The 24,879-nt window shown below is 45.9% G+C and overlaps 1 protein-coding gene across 1 annotated transcript in view; it reads left to right on the top strand.

Moving 5' to 3' along the window:
• The first annotated feature begins 1,370 nt into the window (after positions 1-1,370).
• The window catches only part of LOC309559354 (heat shock factor protein 3-like), a 71,413-nt gene continuing 47,904 nt past the window's right edge, over positions 1,371-24,879 (top strand). Inside the window, exons 1-3 of the mRNA XM_082262596.1 lie at positions 1,371-1,575; positions 12,987-13,095; positions 23,462-23,589. Coding sequence (XP_082118722.1) covers positions 1,465-1,575; positions 12,987-13,095; positions 23,462-23,589 — 348 coding nt within the window. The 5' untranslated portion in view covers positions 1,371-1,464. The remainder of the gene's footprint in view (positions 1,576-12,986; positions 13,096-23,461; positions 23,590-24,879) is intronic.

The raw sequence follows: 24,879 nt of genomic DNA, 5'->3' as shown, positions 1-24,879 counted from the left end.
ACAAGCAGTGTGAATAGAGGCAGGTTACACAGTCCCAGACTGACACCCCCCCAGACAGACAGGTCCCCACATAAATACACTTACCTCACATGGCGTGGGGGACCCGCACAGGCGAACAAGCCGCTACACATGAGGCAGGGAGAGTCGCATACAAGACGCTCCGAACGTGGGTTAAGAAACCGCACAGCGTCCAGTGAGGTAGCCACCTCACCAAGCATCCCTGCACCGAACAGGGATGGGTCGTTCACTATGCCAGGAGCGTTACCTGGCTGAACGCTCGATGGCAGACTGGGAAGCCACTGACCCACGACCTGCGACCAGGGGGATCAGCCCGAGACCCAGTCCGCATGATCCTCTTCGTCCGAAGAACTAACTAACGCTGACAAAACAACAGCTAAGTAAAAGCAGAGAGAAAAACTCAAACAAAATATTAAAAAGAAGAAAGAGTCTGGGACATAAAGTCCCAGCACAGAGAGAGCCAGCCACTCCTGACAAGCTAGACATTAAAACTGAGATATGGTTGCAGGAAGTAGGAGGGTATTGACTGAGGGGACCACCCCTTGAGGGTGGGATATGTTGGATATGTTAAAAGCTTTATTAACATATTCTGTTGCCTAGCTACTCCTTCGGAGCAAAGTCTAATACCCCATATGTGACGAATATGAAGAGGCGGCGACTGTCGGAGGACGTAAGAGAAATGTGATTTTTCAAATTTTTTCCAAAAAAATGGCGTTTTAAAGACCGCTGCGCAAATATCGCGTGACAAAAAAATTTGCAATGACTGACATTTTATTCTCTAGGGTCTTTGCTAAAAAAAATATACATAATGTTTGGGGGTTCTAAGTAATTTTCTAGGAAAAAATACTGGTTTTAACTTGTAAACAAAAAGTGTCCGAAATAGGGCTGGGGCTTAAGTGGTTAAAGGTAAATTTCAAGAAAGTGGTAGAGAAAATGATATGATGTATGGCCAGGCTTAGCCTTGTCTTCTGGACCCACCCCCTCTCAAGGCCAGCCACACCCCATCACAAAGCCGTGTGCTTCTCCCCCCCTTCAAAAGAGCCGTGCACTACTTCTCGGTCACGCCCCTCACACCCCTTCCCAAAATTGTGCCTTCTCGACCACACCCCCTCACAGCCGGCCACGCCTCTTCGCAAAGCCATGCGCCTCCCATCCACATGCCCTGACAAAGCTTTCAGCCCTCCTGGCCACACCCCCTCTCAGTTACCGTGCATTTTTCGATCACGCCCTCTCACAAATCCTACCACCCCCTCTCACTGAGTTATTATCAGCCTCCTGGCCACACTCCCAGGAATGTGTCATGGTAGGCGGAGCGCTCCCCCCAGCCAATCACAGCCGTGTCCCCGGATCGGTGGAGGGGGTGTGGTAGTGCGTGTCCCGGAAGTCGGTGTTCCCAGTATCGTTCGGTGTGAGGAGATCCCCCCTTCTTCTCTCTGTGGTGTCAGGATGAACGAGCCCTCTGCCCCGCTCGGCTCTTCCCCGGTCCCCGCTTTCCTCATGAAGCTCTGGGCGCTGCTGGAGGACCCGAGCAACAGTGACGTCATCACCTGGAGCTGGGTAACCACAACACTGCCACACATACACACACTCTCTGTCTCTCGTCATGTCCTATGGGGGGGGGGGGACTTGCTTTTATACTAGTTGGGGACACTTCCTATAAGCTGGGTTTCCAAACTATGGCCTTCCAGCTGTTCAGGAACTACAATTCCCAGGATGCATTGCATATCTCTGACATTCAGAGACATAGCTAGGCATGATGGGAATTGTAGTTCCTGAACAGCTGGAGGGCCATAGTTTGGACATAGGACTGTGTCACCATCTCAGAGCGCAGTGACAGGATCTCTTTAGGGTCTGACCGCCATGTTCTCCCCTCCCCCACCACCAATTATCAGCTTAAAGTACAACTAAAGGCAAAACTTTAATTTTATTTTACATTTTGAATAGCATAGAGCCGGGAAGCTTTCCTTTTTTTTATTGTAGTGTCCCCATTGGGGAGATTTTCCTTCACTTCCTGTCCCATAGCCACAACAGGAAGTATGAGGAAACCCCAGAACCCCATTGGAAGATTCCCTCTCTGTTCCTGTCACGGCGCTGCCCTCTCGGAGAATCTGGCACCTGCGCCTAAAGCTGCATCGTTGCACATGCGTTTAGGGAGAGTCAAGCGTTTATGGATTCCGTATATAGATCATTCATTCAGGCCCTGTCCAGATCTCGCGTAGCGATTTTCACGTGTTTCTGCGTGTTGTACATAGGGCAGCTCGCTCTCTGTTCAACAAGCGTTTGTCCCATGAGAGTCTCCTGCTGTATTTTCAGTCACCAGCCTTGCTCAGTTTTTTAACCACTTGATCTCTGGAAGATTTACCCCCTTTCATGACCAGGCCATTTTTTTGCGATCCAGCACTGCGTTACTTTAACCACTTTACCACCGGAGGATTTTGCTGTCTTAAGTCCAGGCCACTTTTTTGCGATTCGTCGCTGTGCGACTTTAACTGACAATTGCGTGGTCGTGCGACGCCTTACCCAAACTAAATTTACGTCATTTTTTTCCCACAAACAGAGCTTTCTTTTGGGGGTATTTGATCACCTGTGCGATTTTTATTTTTTACGCTATAAACAAAAAAAGAATGAAAATTTTGAAAAAATAACAATATTTTTCACATTTTTTTTATATAAAATCCCCCCCAAATTTTTTTAAAATTTTTGGCCAATTTGTTTTCTGCGACATATTTTTGGTAAAAAAAAATCGCAATAAGCGTATTTTGATTGGTTTGCGCAAAAGTTATTGCGTTTACTAACTAAGGGAAAGATTTTTGTCATTTTTGGTGTTTTTTTTTTTTTTTTATGAGTAATGGCGGCGATCTGCGATTTTTTTTTTTCTTTTTTTTTTTGCGGGACTGCGACATTGCGGCGGACAGATCGGACCCCTGACTGACACTTTTGGGGGTACCAGTGACATTACTAGAGTAATCAGTGCTATAAATATGCACTGTTACTGTAAAAATGACACTGGCAGGGAAGGGGTTAATTTTATTGGAGAGGGAGGGGTTAATGTATGCCTGGTGCTTACTGACGTGTGTGGGGGGAGGTGACTGAGTGACACAGGGACAGATGGCAGGTTCAGCTATGCTGAACCCTGAAATCTGTCACTGCCTGTCACTAAGGAAGTTAGGAGATCTGTCCGCTCTGTTTACACAACCAGGCGGATCTCCACACTCGATTCCCCGACGATCGGGGAAGAGCGGCGGTGATCACCGCTGCTCCTCCCCTGGCCCGACTCCCGCTGTGACTGAAAACAGCGGGAGCGCGCCTCCGGCGGTGCGCGTGCCTCGCCCACAAGGGGCGGAGTCCAGCGACGTAGGTCTACGTCGCTGGATGATAACGAACCACATTGCCGCAGTAGCAGCAATGTGAGCGGGGCTAAAGTGGTTAACTGACAATTGCGCGGTCATGTGACGCTGTACCCAAATAAAATTGATGTCCTTCTTTTTCACACACATAGAGCTTTCTTATGGTGGTATTTGATCACCTCTGCGGATTTTATTTTTTGCACTATAAACAAAAAAGAGTGACAATGTTGAGAAAAAACAAAAAGAAAACATTTTTTGATTTCTGCTATAAAACGCATTCCAATAAAAAATGTAAAAAAAAAAAAAAAAAAAATCTAATTTCTTTATCAGTTTAGGTCAATATGTATTCTGCTACATGTTTTTGGTAAATAAAATCCCAATAAGCGAATATTGATTGGTTTTTACAAACTGGGATATTTTGTTTTTTTTCACTAGTAATGGCGGCGATCAGAGATTTTTAGTGGGATTGCGACAGACAGATCGGACCCCTAACTGACATTTTTGACACTTTTGGGGGGACCAGTGACATTACTATCAGTGCTAAAAATATGCACCGTTATTGTATTAACACTGGCAGGGAAGGGGTTAACAGGGGCGATAAAGGGGTTTAAAGTGATTGTAAAGTCTTGTTTATAAGAAAAAATACAAACCTGTTATACTTACCTCCTCTGTGCTGTGGTTTTGCACAGAGCAGCCCCGATCCTCCTGTTTTCGGGTCCCTTTTTGCCCCTCCCTCCTGTTGAGTGCCCCCAGAGTAAGCAGCTTGCTATGGGGACACCTGAGACGAGTCACAGCTCCCTGTGTCCATTCAGACACGGAGCTGCGACCCGGCCCTGCCCCCTCAATCTCACCATTGGCTGAATTATTTTGATTGACTGCAGCGGGAGCCAATCGCGCCTCACTGCTGTCTCAGCCAATGAGGAGGGGAATCCCGGGCAGCTGAGACACTCCCGCAACATCGCTGGATAGAGACGAGGCTCAGATAAGTTTTGGGGGGGGGGGTGAGGGAGGCTGCTGCACACAGAAAGCTTTTTTATATTAATACCTACAATGCATTAAAGCGGAGTTCCGGCCTCGGAAATTTTTTTTAGAAAAAAATACTCCCGGGTGTCACTTACCTTTTAGAAGAAATACTTACCTTGAAAATTTCTTGTCCAGCGTTGCCATCTCAGGTGTGGGCAGCTGAAGCCAGGGTGTCCTCTTCCATGTCTTCTTCGTCCCAGAATGCACTGCACCGGCCCCGCCATCACTTCCGGTGATGCAGCGTCATCCCTGCACAGCTTCTGGGCATGCCCAGAAGCTGTTTAGCAGGGAATGACGCACCTGCACCGGAACTGACGAGCGGGGCCGGTGCAGGCGCATTGATTCCTGGGAGCGATGACATTCAGCTCCCAGGAGTCATCGCAAGCAGGAAGTGACGGCACGGGCCGCAGAGGGAGGAAGTAGAAGGAAGGTAAGTATGTTTTCTTCAAAAACAAGGTAAGTAAACAAAACAAAAATTGTGACTATCCATTTATTTTTTAGGTTAATGTCAGCAAGCGGATGGCCCAAAGTCATTTTTGAGGCCACAACTCCGCTTTAAGAGAAGAAGTCCTTCTGCCTTTAAATGTGTGTCTAGGCAGTGTTTACTAACTGTGGGGGAGGTGCTTTTACTGTTTGAAGACATGGATCAGTGTCCCTGTTTCATAAGAACACAGGATCCATGTCTTCTGTACTCGAAGAATGATAGTCTGCCTTGTTTACATACTGTAGACAGACTGTCATTCTGCCAGAGTACTGAACGATCGGCGGGTCCCGGCGGACATCTAGTCTGTGGCTCCCACTGTGTAAAATCACAGAAGGAGTGAGCGGCCAGCGGCACACCTGAAGCCTGGAAGTGCAGAATCGTGTATATATCTGTGACCCTGCGCAGCACGGCTGCTCTGTAGCATTAAATCTGCTATAGGGCGATCGGGAACCAGTAAAGGATTCTGTCATGGGACCATCATGGCAAAATAACAACACATTTTGGGGTGTCCTTGGGAATAAATGGCACCGAAGTGCATGTCACACATTTTGCCACGTGAATTGGAATCACGGGTAGAGTCGCAGTGATTCTGCCTGCGTTTCCAAATCGCAAAGTGTGGCCATTGGAATGAAGTGCTAAACGCATCAGTCGTTTTTTCCTCCAAACGCTCCTCTTCTGAACTCGCTGATGATGATTTTTATTTTTGTCAGCCTGTTATCGCTCCTTTTCTAAAACACCTGTAAACAGCTATGCGTGCACAGACATAAAGGCTAATGTAGAAGTGCGTTTACAGGATGAAAAAGAAAACGCCAAACGCACCTAAAAGTGAGTAAAGTAGTCGATTCAGGGGAGCCAATAGAGGCTTTCTCAACAGCAGTAGCTTCAGTTGAGGTCCAACAGCAGTGTATAAAAGAAAATTTGTTCAAGCTTTATTGAAAAAAAAAAAAAAAAAAAAAAACAACAAAATTACACATACATCACCAACATAGCGATATATATATATAAAACTTCCTACATGTAAAAATCATCATTTTTTTTTTTTTTTTGCTAGAAAATTACTCAGAACCCATAAACAAAAAACATATTTTTAACAGAGACCCTAGTGAATAAAATGGCAGTTGTTGCAATGTTTTATGTCAAATGATATTTGCCCAAATATTTTAGAAAAAAAAACACTTTTATTAATTAAAAAAAAAAATATGTTACATCGAGTTAATAGATACCTAACACGCTTAAAAAATGCACACATCTGTGGAATGGCACCAAACTTCAGTACTTAAAAATCCCCGTAGGCTAAATTCTAAATGTTACCAGGTTACCAGTTTAGAGTTACAGAGGAGGACTATTACTAGAATGATTGCTCTCCCTATAATGTTCACAACAATACCTCACTTGTGTTGTTTGAATTATGTTTACATATGTGGGCGCGATCTACATATGCGTTCGAGGGGATAGGGGGCTTTACATTTTTATTTTCTGCACTTTCCTTTTAATTTTTTGATCACTTTTATTCCTGTTAGAAGGAATGTGAACATCCCTTGTAATAGGATTAAGCCATGACATAAACCAGCGGCTAATCAGCCACTCGGATCCCTTTTATCAGAAATCACCAGCTGAAAATTTTCATAGTGGAGATCGCAGGCCTCTGTAACAACAGCTTTTTTGGGCAGGAGTGGAGACAACTCCTTAGAAACACTGTAATGCTTAGTTCACACCTACTAGTGCGACCAAGCGTGCCACGTGTAGGGTAGCCTATTGGTTTCAACGGCCTGCCAAATGTGCGAACACGGAAAATTAATCCCTCGCCCTTTTCTCAAAATACTGCACCGGATGTCAGTGTAGGACCTCTGATAAGAGTCTAGCACCAGCTCTCCTGTACAGGGCCTGGGCCTCATAAGTTCAACAGGGGGGGCAATTATTATTATACAGGATTTATATAGCACCAGCAGTTTGCGCAGTGCTTCAAAATGAAAGGGCAGGCAGTACAGTTACAATAGAATTCAATACAGGAGGAATCACAGGGTCCTGCTCGTTAGAGCTTACAGTCCAATTACTGGAACCGATCCCTCTGCAGCACAGCCAGCTTCTCAATCTCTCTCCCTCCTTCTGGCTTCAGCTGCTGCAGGGGGAGTCAGTTCCAGTAATTGGGCCCAACCCACCTTTCCCACTGCCGCTCTATTCACCTACGCTCCACAATTGAACCCCCTAGTTCCTGTAGCTCCAATCACCCTACGTGCCCCCAAACTGCTGGTAGCTTCTGCTCCTCTCTTTCTTACCGACTGCCAGCTCCTGCAAGGATCAGGGTTGATCGGTGTCCAGATGGCCGGGGGAGGGTGAGTGAAGTGGGGATGTCATGTTTACTGGCCCCTTCATTTGCCTGAATGAACAGTGAGTGAGCGGGTACTGATCATTCCTATGTTCATTCATAACTAAACAAGTAAACTGCGTTCCCTATGTGTCAGTTTGTGAGTGAACAGGGAGTCTCTCTACAGAGCGCTTCCTGTTCGTTCAGTCTGTAGTGCTGCTGAGGCTGCAGACAAAGGGATTAAAGAATCTCAAAAGTGAGGCATCAGGAGTCTGTTTAGACCCTTAATATTTCAGCAACCCCCCCCAAAGCTGTTGAAAATATATATAAAAAAAAAAAAAAAAAAATTAACCACTTAAGCCCCGGAAGATTTTACCCCCTTCCTGACCAGGGGGTTTTTTGCGATTTTTTTTTTTTTCTTTCTGCGTGACTTTAATGGACAATTGCGCGGTCGTGCGACGCCGTACCCAAACTAAATTTACGTCCTTTTTTTCCCACAAAGAGAGCTTTCTTTTGGTGGTATTTGATCACCTGTGCGATTTTTACTTTTTGCGCTATAAACAAAAAAAGAGCGTTTATTTTGAAAAAATAACAATATTTTTCACATTTTTTTACATGAAATTCCCCCCCAAAAAAAATGTAAAAATCAAATTTTTTTTTAATTTTTGGCCAATTTGTTTTCTGCTACATATTTTTGGTAAAAAAAAATCACAATAAGCGTATTTTGATTGGTTTGCGCAAAAGTTATTGCGTTTACTAACTAAGGGAAAGATTTATGTCATTTTTGGTGTTTGGTTTTTTTTTTAACGTGTAAAAGCTCATTTGGCTGTACTCCACTTGTGCAATTCCTTCTGCACTCCTATGACCTGTTTTCTGCACACAGCGGGTTGAAGTCCACTCTCTGCTGATGTCGCAGAGCCAGTCCAGACTCGGGAAGGCAGGCGACCATATAGTCGGAATCCGCCCACATGCCTGCACCGGCCCCCAGCTCAGCTTCTGAGAGCCTGAGTCTGCCACTCCTGTCCCCTCCACAGACCAGCGCTCAAGTGAGTGAGGGGGGGGGGGCAGAGCAGAGAGTAGTGACTGACAGCTCTCTGCTTACGGAGCTCTGAGAACTGAGCGATCGGTGGTGATTGATCGCTCGGTTCACAGTGTTAGAGCCTGCGGGGGGGACAGATGCAGCATCGGACCGATGCTGCATCCACCTAGGTAAGTATGATTCCGAAAAAACAAAAACCCCATACATCTTTTAACCCCTTGGTGTTTGGTATTCCGGGCGGGGCTTATGACTGCTGTGATTGCTTTTGCTAGCTTTCTGTGAGCCACCAGCAGGGCGCACGCTCTTGGCACAGCTCTATTGGCAGTAAAGCACGCAAAAATTGCGGCCCTCTCGGTGCCAAGGCCCGGCCAACGAAAGGCCACATATTTGCGTCAGTCGGCACCTAGGGGTTAAGGGATCATTTACACAGGTACTCTACCCATGTGAATGAGTGGTTTGTTCATGCATCGCATGTTGAGCAGCCTGTTCAACCAGAGAACACTTTGCAATTTATGCTAAGCATTTTCTGAATGGCGCCCGTGCCAAGGGAGCGACCTCTTGTGTTCACAGTGCAGAAGGGCAGCCAAATGATGTACATATTAAAATGTCCTGGCCAACAAGTGGTTATACCAGGATCCTAGCTGCTGGTGAGACTTGTAGTTCCAAAATAGCTGGAGTCCTGGGGTCACCTACCCCCTGGTGTAAACAATCTCTTGGTCGCTATAACAGCCGAGAGATGGTTTATATGAAGGAGCTGCCATGACATAGTACTCGCATTCATGGCGAAAGAGTTAAAGGTTTTATATATATCTATATATATATATATATATATATAATATATTCTGACAGAACATAATGGAAAACGGTGAATGCAGAGAGCCGCACTGCTGGTAAAGAGCTCAGATAATTCAGCGTCACGTTGTGATTGAGCGGGTTCAGGCATGAATTATCCCGCAGAAGGTGTCAATCACAGCATACCATTCTGAAAGCGTACCTGCTTTAGGCAATAGCTACACTATGGAAATACATCGCCTTCCTATGAGTCATGTACTGCGGCTGTTGTAACAAACATTTTCAGTGCTGTGAGGGGACATTATAAGGTTTTTTAGATCCGTTTATTCATGAATAGAGGATTTTATCTCTCAGTGACAAAACTATGGAGCCTGAAAATGGGTTCATATGGGATCAGGACAGCAAACCACTGCCATGGAACTCGGCTTTACAGGCATAGCCCAACCAATTCACTTTTTTTTTTTCTTCTTTTTTTACTACTTGCCAGCTGACCTATAGCAGGGCGGCTGTTCTGTGCAGAATCATTTATATATACACATAATTCTTCTCTTCTAGGTAAGGGGCGTACAGCTTCTACTGTGATTAGTCACAGCACATGCCGATCAGCGGGTGCAGGCCAATGGATGTCCACCGGCACCCGCGATCGGTGAGGAGACAGGCTAGACGGAGCTCTGCCTATCAGTGGGGATGTGCTAGAGCTGAATGATTAATCTTTTAAAAATCGCGATCTCAATTCAACCCGCCTCACGATCTTAACTTGGCATTTCCAGGATTTATACAATGCAGACCAGTTCTCTGCTCACTCACAGCTGTCAAAAAAAAAAAAGAGCATCCAAATGTTTATCAACATTTTTCAGGCTGGGAGATGACTATAAACATGTTTTACAATGTATCATTTGGTTCTTTTAGGCCCCTTTCACACGGGCTTTCCGATCAGGTCTGCCTGTAAGTTTTTCAGGCGGACCTGATGGGATGCTCCATTCACCCCTGTGGGGAAAAGGTGCCCCCAAACATTATATATATTTCTTTAGCAGAGACCCTAGAGAATAAAATGGCGGTCATAGCAATATTTTATGTCACACATTTTTTGGGGAAAAATACATTTTACGGAATTAAAAAAAAAATAAAATAAACAGTAAAGTTAGCCCAATGTTTTTGTATAATATGACAGGCAGAGAATCGTGATCTTTATTCTAAGCAAAAAAAAAAATTGTGTTTCTAATTTTATCTAGAATCGTGCAGTTCTAGGATGTGCTGGATTTTGTTTCCCTGCAAAGCACATCCCTTAGTAAAAGCATCACACAGTACACATAAACACTGACTAGGCACACATTAAACCCTTTGATCGCCCTAGATGTTTAACCCCTTCCTAGTCAGTGTCATTACAGTGACAGTGCATATTTTTAGTGTCTGATTGTCCACCGCAATATCACAGTCCTGCTATAAGTCGCTATTCGCCTTCATTACTAGTATAAAATAAATAAAAATTTCCATAAATAGAGGTATATCCCATAGTTTGTAGACGCGATAACTTTCCACAAACCAAATCAATATAAGCTTATTGGGATTTTGTTTGCCAAAAACATGTAGCAGAATACATATTGGCCTAAATTTAAGAAAACATTTGATTTTGCAAATTTTTTTTTTTTTTTTTATTGGATGTGTTTTATAGCAAAAAATAAAAACCTCCAGAGGTGATGAAATGCCACCAAAAGAAAGCTCTATTTGTGGGGGAAAAAATGACATAACTTATATTTGGATACAGCGCTGCATGACCGCGCAATTGTCAAAGTAACGCAGTGCCGTTTTGCAAAAAATGGCCTGGCCATGAAGGGGGTAAAACTACCGGAGGTCAAACACCTTCTGTCCGGAGTTATTTTTAAAATTTTTCACATACAAGATAAAATTTGCATTTTTTGCTATAAAATTACATAGAACCCCCAAACTTTATTATTTTTTTTTTTTCCGATACTGAGATCCTGCGGAATACGCTAACATGTATTTTTAGTGCACTTGGAAAAAATGCACTTTAATTTCAGTGCACACAAACACAGTATAATATCAAATTGTTTGGTAAATTATAAGAGATGATGTTACGCCAAATAAATAGAAACGTAACATGTCACCCTCTGAGACCCCACATCTCTCCTTTATGATGGAAAGCCTGGGATTAAAAAAAAAAAAAAATTGTTCTTAGGCTTTCCAGTAGAAAAAAAACATCAGTGTTTACATCTGCCAGAGCCAGAAGTAACGTTGTGATGTCGCTTTTGGCCTCCGAGGGTCATAGAGATGGCTGGGGACCATGGGGGGGTGTATTTGGCTCCCACCGCTGTCAATCACAGCCAAGTGAGCCAATGAGGAGAGAGCAGGAGGTGGGGCCGAACCACAGCTCTGTGTGTCTTATGGACACAGAAGGGCTCAGAAATGAGCACGCACCAGTGCCCCCATAGCAAACAGCTTGCTATTAGGCACACTGGTCAAGGGGGAGGAGCCAGGAGCGCTGGTGGAAGAAACGAGAAGAGGAGGATCTTTTGGCATACCTAGGCCACAAGGGCCGAGGAGGGGAGAAAGCGGGACTTTGATCACGCCGAGACAAAATATACAATTGTATAGAAAGAATCTTTTTATAAAACAATAAAAGTTTCATTGGTAACAAACCATATTAAAATAGCCCCAAAGATTGGGGGTAGATAGGAAACCTATAAACCCATGTATCATGTTACAACATAGACTTAACAATATGTATACACATCCACATCAAGGTGCAATTCCAAAGAATTTTGTCATCAGGGACTTTGCAACCTCTCTGTAAATATATGTATATGCGGCTCTTTAAGCTGCAAACATTCTGTATTAACTATATAATGGGATATTTATTATGGGCGCACGGATTTGAGCTGCTATCTTTTTGTCCCTTGCACTTGGGATCTTGTAGGGTAATGGAGGGCAGTTCCATCTTGGTCCACTCTATGGTTGGGTCTCCAGCACAATTTGTTATTTTTGCAACCTTGTTGTTTGGTAAAAAAAACTTTTTGATATTGTATGTTCTCTACTATGATTTGTGATGTATGTATATCTCTGAATATGTTGCTTATATTTTTGGAAAAAACTCATGTGACTTCAATGTACAATCTTCCCCTGAGGAAGACTAGCAAGTCGAAACGTGTCAGGGCTTTGGACAAAATTCTTTGGGATTGCACCTTGATATGTATCTATATTGTTAAGTCTATGTTGTAATATGATACATGGGTTTATGTTTCCTATCTACCCCCCGTCTTTGGGGTTATTTTTATGGTTTGTTGCCAATAAAAGTTGTATTTTTTTTTTTTTTATAAATAATTCTTTGTATAGAATTGTATATTATGTCTTGGCGTCATCAAAGTCTCTCTTTCTCCCCTCCTCGGCCCTTGTGGCCTAAGTATGCTAACTAATTGGGACGGATGCCCCCCTTTTTTTCCATTATCAAGAACATTCAGCAACTAGTCAGATGGTTGTCAATAAGAGGATCTTTTTTTTTTTTTTTTTCAGCAGGAGATGCTGAATAATGTAAAAGCGATCAGAGGAGCTAAGTAGTCACTGGATTACTTTTACATGTGGAGGAAGGTGATCCTCCACCTCCCGCTGTGTTTCCGGGCTCTCCCGTTCCACCAGGTAGCCTGGGACTAAAGCCGGTTTACCGTAGAAATAAAGAAGTTCCCTGATCATCTCTTTGGTCAGCCTTACACCCTTATTTATGGGGTGTAACATGGTGCAGATTGAACTGGCCTTGTGTGGGGCGCTGCTCACACAGCCACCTCAATCATTCTCTTAAAGCTCTGCAGTGACCTCCATGTGCCTCCTGTGTTCTATAGAGAGATGGAGGTCTGTGTGAGAAAGAGGGGAGCTTCTGGACCTTTTAGAGATATTGTAATTTTATGTGCGCCACCTTCACCTCTTTGGGTTAATTTTTTTTTTTTTTTTCTTGTTTTCTTCCTAAAGGATGGCCAAAACTTCTGCATCTTGGACGACCAGCGGTTTTCTAAAGAAACTCTCCCCAAGTATTTCAAACACAACAATCTATCCAGCTTCATCCGCCAGCTGAACATGTGTAAGTATAACCCAAACTGCATGCAGAAGTACTAATATAAAGGAGTTGTAAAAGGCTGCGTGCACATATATGCGGGTGCAGGAGTGCCTGTAGATTGCACGCATTCCCATAGCTGCATAAAAACCGTTCGGGGTGCCATTAACACTTAACGTGGAAGTAAACCCCCCTATCATTTTTAGCCAAGGAAGCTGCCATCTTGGCCTCTGTTAAATCTTCAACTGCCATGATGCTGCTCATGTGATTCGTTATGACACCAGCCATTGAATGGTTTGGTTGAGACTTGAGAGTACAACCAATGTGACGGTTACATTCCCAGCACGTGGCGGTAATGTAACTGTTTTTTGAAACTGTTAAATTGATGGGTTTACTTCCACTTTAATGACACCCCCACGCACTGAAAAGTGTGGTGTGATTTCCATGTGGCCACTTTTTCCATGCTTCCGCGTTATAATAAAGGTGCGTGAACCTTTTCCCTGCACGAATGGGCTGCCATTCCCGCAGAGCCGCATACATGTGAACCAGGGCTTGCTGTGTGGACACAGTGGGGTTGATGGAATGGGTGGTAGAGTTCGTTCCCTTAGTAAAGTGTCAGATCAGTGTTGGGTATTTGCTGCATTGACAGGGTGGGTTGGTTAGAGCCACAGCAAGCAAGGAATGTTGTGATATATTGGGCTACAGCCTTGGGGGGAAGGGACACTTTAAATACTGTATTGAAGTCACAAGTAATGCGCTCTAAACCATGAATGAGTAGCTCAGACCACATTTACAGCATCCTCGCTGTGCTGATGTAACTTCCATGCGCATGCTCAGGAGTGATGTCATAATGGCCAGGCCATTCAAGCTGCCGAAAACAGACTGAACCAAGAAGGAAGATGGAAGCGCCCAAGAGCAGTAACAGCATGTGGCGCTGGAGGGCTCCATTTGACAGGCAAGTCTGCCAATATGTGCTGGTATACAGTGCATACTAGAACATTATGGCATAACCCTGCAGGCGGCCCATTAAAAAAAAAAAAAAGAAGAAAAATTTTAATTTGTTTAATGCCACTTGAAAATGATTTGGGGAGCCAAATGAGCTCTATCCACATATCACTGTTCTGTGGGGGTGGGTGATGGGAGGTATCTGGATACTGCTACCCACAAAGTAAAAAGTATCATTGGCTAATCCACTGGAATGGGGTGGTATTGGAATACTGCACAAGGAAGGGAGGATTTGATTAGAGATGAGAGGATCCTCCTTTTCTGCTCACAAGCAGCCTTTTCATTCCCCAGGATTTCAGGACAAGGGATCAAAACCCTTCAGGGCCTCCATTGGGGGTTCCAAGAAGTCTTGGTCGGGCAAACCAAGAGTGGGGTCTGCAAGGCCTGCGGACAAAAACTCCTCTGCATGAAGGGACGTCCTCACACGTATTGGATGTGGGGGGACGTCTTTGCTGTTTTCTAGACCCGTAGACCTTCCTAATTCAAGACAAGTGGGTCCACAAAATCGTTCAATCTGGCTACAAGATCGAGTTTCGATCATACCCGCTGGCAAGGTTCTTTCCTTCCAACCTGCACTTATCCCCAGATCGCTTACAGAATCTCTATGGGGCAGTGCAAGACTTGTTGTCTCAAGGAGTGATTGTCCCGGTTCCTATGTCGGAACGCTTTCAAGATTTCTATTCAAACCTGTTTACGGTTCCCAGGAAGGAGGGCAAGGGACAAAAACTACTCCGCATGAAGGGACATCCTCACACGTATTGGGGGTGGGGGGACGTCTTTGCTGTTTTCTAGACCTGTGGACCTTCCTAATTCAAGACAAGTGGGTCCACAAAGTCGTTCAATCTGGCTACATGATCGCTTTCAAGATTTCTATTCAAACCTGTTTACGGTTCCCAGGAAGGAGGGCAAGGTGTGTCCAATTCTGGACCTCAAGGTGCTGAACTGCTTTGTGTGGGTACAGAAGTTAAGAATGGTGTCCATTCGCACGGTGGTAGCATCCCTACATCAGGGGGACTTTCTCCCATCCATCAACATCAAGGAAGCTTACCTTCACATCCACAATTGCAGCACTTCCTCCGGTTTGTCGTGGGCGAGGAGCATTATCAATTTGTAATGTAAAGCTCCGTACACACGTACCGATCGTCGGCATACAAATGTTCGTCTTTTCTCCCCGGGATGTCGGTGTCTGTTGAAAAGTGCAAAGACAGCACAAAGACAGCACAAGAATTTTGTCTGCAGACTTCAGCTGACTGCAGAAGTGATGTCATGTAATGGTTAACTTTCCCTGTGTTTTTAATTTTCTGAGCATGCCCAGTCTTGCAAATCTGCGGTCTGTCGGCCGAATTCTGTACTGACAGGCGAACAATCGTCCGTTCTGGTGTCCGCAGACAAAAATTTTCATGTTTGCAAGAAAGACTTTTGTCCGCGGATTGTGCGCAGACAGCTGTCGGAGGCACCATACTAACACGCGTACAATCGGCAGATCTTTCGTCCGCCGACGTTTGTATGCCGACGATCGGTACGTGTGTACGGGCCTTTACTCTTTGGTCTCGCCTCTGCTCCTCTGGCCTTTACAAAAGTGTTGGCCCCTGGTTCTAGCATTACTGCATCAGCAGGGGATCGCGATACTGGGGTATCTGGACGATCTGCTTTTGCAAGTAGAGTCTTCGACTTCCCTGTTGGCCAACTTGGAGATCACTCTGCAAACGCTGAGGGAGTTTGGTTGGATTCTGAATCTTCAGAAGTCCACTCTGGTCCCATCCACGAGCCTGGAATATTTGGCACTGACTCTAGACTTGGCCTCGGCCAGAGTGTTTCTCCCTCTGGCAAAACTTCAGAAGTTGCAGGAGGCGATTCGGCCTCTGCTGTCCAGCAGACGGTCATCTCTTCGGACTTGCATGCGGGTGCTGGGCCTGATGGTGTCTACCTTCGAGGTGGTTCTGTTTACACTCGAGATCTCTGCAAAAGGAGATTCTGGTGAAGTGGAACAAGGATCTTCAGTCTCTGAACAATCTAATCATGTTGAGCTGGAGAACAAGGGTGTCCCTGGTTTGGTGGCTTCGTTCTCTGGCACTTCCTCAGGGAAAATCCTTTCTTGCCCTGTATTGGACGGTTGTCACAACAGATGCCAGCCTGTCCGTGTGGGGAGACGTCCCCACCACGGATTGTGCTCAAGGGGTCTGGACTCTGGAGGAGTCCATACTACCGATCAATGTTCTGGCGCGCCGAGCGATCAGGCTTTGCTTGGATCATTGGACAGTTCATCTCCAGGGATTTCCGGTACGGATTCAATCGGACAATGCCACGGCCGTGGCCTATTTCAATCACCAAGGGGGCATGAGAAGTGTGCTGGCGGCTCGGGAAGTAGCCGACATTCTAAGTTGGGCAGAGCGGGTCGTTCCAGCCCTCTCGGCCGTACACATTCCTGGGATGGAAAATTGGCAGGCGGATTATCTCAGTCGACAGGCGTTGGACCAAGGGGAGTGGTCCCATCATCCGGAGGTGTTCAGTCAGTTGTGTCTCTGGTGGATCTGTTGGCCTTTCGCCTCAACAGGAAAGTTCAGGTTTGCGGCCCGGTCTCGGGACCCTCTAGCCGACGCCACAGATGCCCTAGTGGCTGCCTGGAGTCATTATCATTTCATATGCACCTTTGCTCCTCTCAAGCTTCTGCCGGGACTCCTTCGCAGGATCGAGGCAGAAGGGATTCCAGTCATTCTAGTGGCTCCAGACTGGCCTCGACGGTCTTGGTACGGCTGGTCACCGATGTTCCTTGGAGACTGCCTCTCAGGGAAGATCTTGTCCCTTCATCCGGAGGGGTTTAATCAGCTGTGTTTCCGGTGGGGCACCACCGAGGTGGATCTGTTGGCGTCTCGGCTCAACAGAAAGGTGCAGAGGTTTGTGGCTCGGTCAAGGGATCCTCTGGCGGACGTCACAGATGCGCTGGATGCACTGTGGGGTCAGTATCGGCTGATTTACGCCTTCCCTCCTCTCAAGTTTCTGCCAAGACTTCTACGCAGGATCGAGGCAGAAGGGATTCGTCATCTTAGTAGCTCCGGACTGGCCTCGTCCGGCTCGGTACGCCGATCTGGTACGGCTGGTCACCGATGTTCCTTGGAGACTACCTCTCAGGGAAGATCTGCTGTCTCAAGAACCGATCTTCCATCCTGCTTTACAGTCGCTGGCTTTGACCACCTGGCTGTTGAAAAAAAAAAAGGTGCTGAAGAATACAGGGTTGTCTTATTCGGTGATTTCTACGCTTTTAAAGGCTAGAAAATCTACCTCTAGGAAGATCTACAATCGTATTTGGAAGACGTACATTGCATGGTGTGAGTCTCTTGGGATTCACCCTCGCTCCTTTTCGGTTCTTGGCTTTCCTCCAGCGAGGGGTTGAGCAATCTTTGGCCTTGAGTACCATCAGGGGCCAGATCCCGGCCTCGGTGATTTTCTTTCAATGTCCATTGGCCTCACACTCCTTGGTGCGTACTTATGTCCAGGGAGTGAAACACTTGGCTCCCCCAGGACGGTCTCCATTGCCGCAATGGGACCTCAATTTGGTGTTGACAGTTCTTCAGAAACCTCCCTTTAAGATATTTGTGAGATTCCCCTGCTTACATTATTCCAGAAGGTGGCCTTTTTGGTTGTTATTATATTGGCACACAGGGTTCCTCCTTTCCCTGTCAGGGCACACTCTACTCGGGGCGCTTGGTGCCTCCTGGGCTGTCCGTCATCAGGCGTCAGTGGTGCAAGTTTGCAAAGCAGCCACTTGGTAGTCTGTGCACACATTTACAACATTTTATAAAGTGGATGTGTTGGCATCTGCGGATGCTTCTTTTGGCCACAAAGTTTTGCAGGCTGCTGTTTAGAGGATTGTCCTCTAAAACAGCAGTGTTTTTGTTAAAACAGAGGGTTTTTCTTTTTTTCAGGTAAGCTCCAGTTGTTCTCAGTTGAGCTCCATGTTACCTGGTTGGCTATGTTTAGCCTTTGGGAAGTTTGTTTTCTGCTGTTCCCACCCCTGATGTTTGACACTGCTTTGGGACATCCCTACGGTCACGATAATGATGATGAGGAGCTGTGTCCCTCAATGAATGAAAGAGAAAATGGGATTTTTGATTTTTGACTAAAATCCATTTCTCTGATGTTCATTGACGGACACAACTCCCGCCCCTCTTTGGAGTTGGGTTTTTTTCTTTTGACACTGCTTGTTAGAAAACTGAATACCTATAGCAGGAAGTGAGGGTATACTCCCAGGGACTGCTCCATAGGCTCAAGCATTTCTCTGCCTAGTATCCTACTCCCGAAGGGGGCAGCATAACCCTACGATCATGAAGATGAAGAGCTGTGTCCGTCAATGAACATCAGAGAAATGTATTTTACGGTAAGTCAAAAATCCCATTTTTCCTATTGCTCTGTTTATAGCAGTGGTTTTTAGCAGTCTCGTGTAATATGTCTCCAGTCTATGGCTGTCTCCTAAAGCATGTCCTTAGTCTCCGACCACTCCTATAGCTTGTTTACAATCACTGATGTTCTCCTGCATCCTGTTCGCAGTCTCTGACCATCTCTTGTGTCCTGCCTGCAGTCTCTGACCATCTCTTGTGTCCTGCCTGCAGTCTCTGACCATCTCTTGTGTCCTGCCTGCAGTCTCTGACCAGCTCTTGTGTCCTGCCTGCAGTCTCTGACCAGCTCTTGTGTCCTGCCTGCAGTCTCTGACCAGCTCTTGTGTCCTGCCTGCAGTCTCTGACCAGCTCTTGTGTCCTGCCTGCAGTCTCTGACCAGCTCTTGTGTCCTGCCTGCAATCTCTGACCAGCTCTTGTATTAAGTCTGCCATTTCCAGTAGGAACCAATGCAAAATCTAAGATTAAACTTCAGATTTTAAACTTCTTGGCTGGAGTTTGGCTTTAATAAGATCATTTGCAGTCACAAAGTAAATGCTTACAGATTCCTCCTCTATATATTAGAACACATGTGGCTTTGAAATGGTATGACTTCCTTTGTGTAGAAGTAAAGTCAGCCAGGGAAGGCAGCTGTCATATACTATAATAGTGCTCAGCTGTGCTTTTCTTGGAAGAAGTGATTAGGATTTTTTCTTTCTTTTTTTTCTTTAATATTCTGAACATCACGTTCTTTTTTTTCTCTTTCGTTCATTGACGTACACAGCTCCTGGTATTCGTAACCGTTGTGTTATACTGCCCCTACAGCAGTAGGACACTAGACAGAAAATAATTCTGGCTACACCCAAAGGCAATCCCCAGGGGGTATACTCCCTCTCACTGCTATAGCCACTCAGTTGGTTTTTCTGCCTAGTCAGGAGTAAGGACCTAGTTCTTGCTGGGATCTTTGGTCCTGGCAAAATGTTTTTCTTTTAGATAGAAATTCTTTCTCCTGGATTTTTCCTGTGAGATCTACAATCAACTGCTGGACTGGGCGACGGGGTGGATAATCAAGATCCAGTGGTCACCCCAGTCTGACCAGGGAGCGCGTGCAGACCTCAGCTCTGCGCTAGGTCGGCTGCGACATAGCCCCACTGGTCGTGTATGACCAGGTCTCGGCCCGAGTCGCATCGTTCCTCCTGGCCGACAGCCCCCCATTTAGATGGAGAGGGGTTTTGATTGGAATGTTGCCCGCCTGGATCCTGGTATGGTGAGTAGGGATGTAACGATATCAAAATCTCACGGTACGATACAATTTCGATATTGACCTCACGGTACGATATTTATTGCGATATTGTGGAAAAGCTCATGGTATTGTTAAATAGCTCATGATAGTGTTTGTGATGATAATAGCGAAAAAATACCGACATTTATTCTGCTTTTGCCAGTCAACAGGCAATTTATTGTTGTATTTATGGATCCATGACAACATAAAACACTGATCACATAGTGCTTTTAAAGTGCAAGTTGTAGTCAGGAACATCAATATTCTGTATAGTAATATTTGGTTGCATAACTGATTCTTCTGTGCAATGTTCAAGTTAAGAAGCAGCTAGAACAATTGTAAACAAACAATAGGCAATTCCCTTAAGTGCAAACAAAGATCAAGTTAAGTCAGGTTTAAATGTGCAAGGCAAATAAAGGCAGCCTTTTTTAAAACTGGTATTTAGGAACATAACTTAAACTTAAATAAAATAGTCAAAAAGCCTTTAAAAAAAACACTGACCTATCATTTAGCTTATGTTCACGTTTTTCATCAGAAAGATCAAAATATCTACATTGCAAGAAAAAAAAAAAAAAAAAGAGTAAAAAAAATCCTTAAACTCTGGTCTATAATATTGTAACCCAACGACGATATCGAGACACGACCACGACGATATCGAGACGACCACGACGATACGATATTGCGATATCTTCGATATCGTTACATCCCTAATGGTGAGTAGCTGTCCCCCCTCTCCCCCTGGAGGGTTTTGGGGTGGACGTGGGCCCCTCCTTGGCATGGTCAGACCCTCGGGTTCCCCTAGTTCTTGCAGGCACCCCCCCTTGCCGAGTCCCTCACTTCCGCCCCCTCCCCTCCACATACGTTTGGGTGGTCTGGCCACTGTTTCTGTGAGGGGGCAGGGTGCTTACTAGTGATGGGGCCCAGGGGGGGTTTGCGCCGCTGGCAAATGGACGATCGACTGTGCGGGGGAGGGTTGTACCTGGTGGGGGCTCCTGCCAGGGCCTCCCATCCTATCTGAAGGCCTGGTTTCTTACCTGGGTCCCTGTATGCCTCATGGTGCCACGCTGGGCCACCATTTTGTTTTAGCCAGAGTGCTCCTTCCTCTGGACAAACTCCTGAAATTGCAGGCTGCAATTCGCCTCCTGCTGTCCAACAGATGGACTTCCCTCTGGACTTGCGTAGGGTGCTGGACCTGATGGTGTTTACCTTCGAGGTAGTTCCGTCTTCACAGTTCCATACGAGGTCCCTGCAAAGGAGATTCTGACCAAATGTAACAAGACTCTGCAGTCTCTGGACGATCAGACCCGGCAGAGGCCGGAAACGAGGGATTCCCTGATGTGGTTGCTTCCTGCCTCGGTTGGGAAAATCCTTCCTCCTTTTGTATTGGACAGTGGTCACCACGGATGCCAGCCTGTCTGTAGGCGACCTCGGCAAGCATTCTGCTCAGGGGATCTGGACGCTGGACCGATCAATGTCTTGGAACTCTGCGCGATCAGACACTGTCTGGATCATTGGATGGATCGTCTTCAGGGTTGTCCAGTACGCATTCAATAACAGTGGCTCGGCCGTGGCTTATGTCAATCACCAAGGGGGCACAAAAAGTGTCCTGGTGGCTCTGGAGGTAGCCGGCATTCTAAGGTGGTCAGAACGGTTCGTTCCAGTACACATTCCCGGCATGGAAAATTGGTAGGCGGATTACCTCAGTTGGCAGGCGTTAGACCAAGGGGAGTTGTCCCTTCATCCGGAGGTGTTTAATCAGCTGTGTTTCCGGTGGGGCACCACCAAGGTGGATCTGTTGGCGTCTCGGCTCAACAGAAAGGTGCAGAGGTTTTGTGGCTCGGTCAAGGGATCCTCTGGCGGACGTCACAGATGCGCTGGATGCCCTGTGGGGTCATTATCGGCTGATTTACACCTTCTCAAGTTTCTGCCAAGACTTCTACGCAGGATCGAGGCAGAAGGGATTCCGGTCATCTTGGTAGCTCCGGACTGGCCTCGTCCGGCTTGGTACGCCGATCTGGTGCGGCTGATCGCCGACATTCCTTGGAAGCTTCCTCTCAGGGAGGATCTGCTGTCCCAAGGACCGATCTTCCATACTGCTGTACAGTCTCTGGCTTTGACGGCCTGGCTGTTGAATGCCAGGTGCTGAAGGATAGAGGTTTATCTGAATTGGTGATTCCTACACTGCTGAAAGCTAGGAAGTCTACCTCTAGGAAGATCTACCATCGTACGTGGAAGACGTAGATTGCATGGTGTGAGTCGCTTGGGGTTCATCCTCGCTCTTTCTCAGTGGCTCAGATCTTAACCTTCCTTCAAGGGGGGTGTTTGGTCAGAAGTTGGTCTTGAGTACCATCAAGGGCCAGGTGTCGGCCGTGGTGGTCTTCTTCCAATGACCTTTGGCCACACACTCCCTGGTGCTTACCTTTCTTCAGGGTGTCCGACATTTGGTCCCTCCAGCACGGGCTCCGTTTCCACCTTGGAATCTCAATTTGGTGCTTTTTATCCGCCTTACAGAAGCCTCCCTTTGAAAATATTCGGTAGATTCCCCTGTTTACGCTGTCCCAGAAGGTGGCCTTTTTGGTGGCTATCACCTCTGCGCACAAGGTGTCGAAACTGGCGGCAATATCCTGTCCACCTTATTCACAGGGATAAGGTGGTTCTTCGCCCCTGTCCGTCGTTCCTTCCAAAGGTTGTCTCTGATTTTCATTTGAATGAAGACATTGTGTTGCCTTCTCTTTGTCTCAGGCCTAAACATCTGAAGGAAATTGCTTTGCATGCCTTGGATATGGTCCGGGTAATAAGCGTGTACCTGGCAGCTACGGAGTCTTTCTAGTCAGACTATTTGTGCAGATGGACCTCGCAAAGGGTTGTCCGCTTCCTCTTTGACATTTTCCAGATGGATCAGACAGACGTGGGTTCAGGTCTATTCCATCAGGGGTCATGTTCTTTCCCTGTCAAGGCGCATTCTACTAGGGCGCTTAGTGCCTCCTGGGCCTTCCGTCATCAAGTGTCAGTGACGCAGGTTTTGCAAGGCGGCCACCTGGTCGTTGGTGCACACTTTTACAAATTTTTATAAAGTGGATGTGTTGGCATCTGTGGATGCTTCCTTTGTCCGCAAGGTTTTTCAGGCTGCTGCTAAGAGGACCTGATTCTCTTTGAGGGTGTATCGTTTTCTTCAGGTGGGCTCCAGTTGTTTTGGTTGTGCCCCTGTTGCCTGGTTGGCTAATGTTTAGCCTTGGGAAGTTTTTGGTTGTTCCCAACCCTCATGTTTAACACTTTGGGACGTCCCAATGGTTATGAATACCTGGAGCTGTGTCCGTCAGTAAACAAAAAAAGAAAATGTTTTTTTTTACTTGATGTAAAATCCATTTCTCTGATTTTCATTGACGGACACAGCACCCACCCCTCTGTGGAGTTATTATTCTTCTGACATTGCTTGTGACAAAACTGAGTGGCTATAGCAAAGGGAGGAAGTATACCCCCTGGGACTGCCCATGTGTGTAGCCAGAATTCTTTTCTGTCTAGTGCCCTACTCCTGCAGGAGGCAGTGTAACGCAATGGTTATGAATGCCAGGAGCTGTGTCCTTTACGGTAAGTCAAAAATCCTATTTTTTTCACGTTTCATATCGGTGCATTCTGAACAAAGTTCTATATCAAGAAGCTTTTAGTCCTATTATATCTGGCATTGTCTATTCAAGAATCCCATTATTTTAAAGTCCATTTTGCCCTTCCCTTTTAGATGGCTTCAGAAAGGTGATGAGTCTGGAGAGCGGGCTCATGAGATCGGACCGCAGCTCCGCCATTGAATTCCAACACCCTTTTTTCAAAAAAGGAAGAGCAGAACTCTTAGAACATATCAAACGCAAGGTGAGGTTTCCTTTTTTGTTTCTTTTAAATTATGCTTTAAAAGTATATGATAAATTCCAACAAAATATGTTGTCTGTGCTGGTAAAGGGAGAGTAGTCCTCTATTCAACCTTTTGTGAAGGCTGGTTGTTTCAACCAGTTGCCATCCGAGAAAATTCTGACAGTTCTCTCCTACATGTAAAAATCAGAATTATTTTTTTTTTGCTACAAAATTACTCAGAACCTCAAACATTTATATATAGCAGAGACCCTAGTAATTTTTTATGTCGCATGGTATTTGCGCAGCAATTTTTCAAACGCAATATTAGGGGGAAAAAATACACTTTAACCTCTTCCTGACCTCCCCATGTACATAGACTGCTGGGTAGTGGCTACTACAGGCGTAATCACGTACCTGTACGTGATCGCCTCTTCCAGGTTTCTGGAGCGCATGCGTGCCACTGGCGACCAGTTCCCGCTGTGATTGGACACAACGGGAGAAAATCAGCGGGTCCTGCGGGCCCAATGTTCGCTGGCACCCGCTGATCATTCCGAGAGAGGCAAAACAGCGGTCTGTCTCTGTAAATAAGGCATATAGCCATTCTTTGACAAGGGAAGACAGAGATCCTGTGTTTCTGCTAAGCAGGAACACGGATCTCTGTCTTCCCAGCGTACAAGCACCCCCCACACAGAAAGCACTCCCTAGTAGGAATCCACCGAATATCGATGGGACCAATAATCAGAGGCCGATATTCACTTTTTTTTTAAGTATTGGTATTGGCCACAAACTTGCCGATATGACCAATATTTCTTCAAGTGGTTGTACCAGAGTGATGCCTCACCCCGGTACCGTTGTTCAGTGTCAATGGTTAACATTCTTGTAAAGACAACCGATGCCTTTCCGCCGCCTTCCGCAGCTCGCCCGGGTCTCCTGTCCCATCAGGAGACCCGAGCGACCAGCCGGCACGTCCGACGGCTGCCCAAAGACCCAAACTAAGCCGCATTCGGCTCTCTGTAAAAACCCAGAAGCGATGTCATGACATCACTTCCGGGTACTGTAGCCTTAAAGGCGCCAGATTAAAAAAAATAAATAAATAAATAAAAAAATTATACCATTCAAACAACCAAACTTGGCGTTTTGCATGCTTTTACATGCAGAGGAGGGGTTTGGGGGTCTTTATAGACCCCAGATCCCTTCATTAAGAGTACCTGTCACTGCCTATTACTGTCACAGGGGATGTTTACATCCCTTGTGACAGCAATAAAAGCGATCAAACTTTTTTTTTTTAAAAAGAGTGTAAAAATTGAAAAC

The sequence above is a fragment of the Pelophylax lessonae genome, assembly GCF_965119305.1.
Source record: "Pelophylax lessonae genome assembly, chromosome: 7".
Classification (NCBI taxonomy): Eukaryota; Metazoa; Chordata; class Amphibia; order Anura; family Ranidae; genus Pelophylax; species Pelophylax lessonae.
Note: the sequence above shows the minus strand (reverse complement) of the source record. Positions and strands in the feature narration are given on the sequence as shown.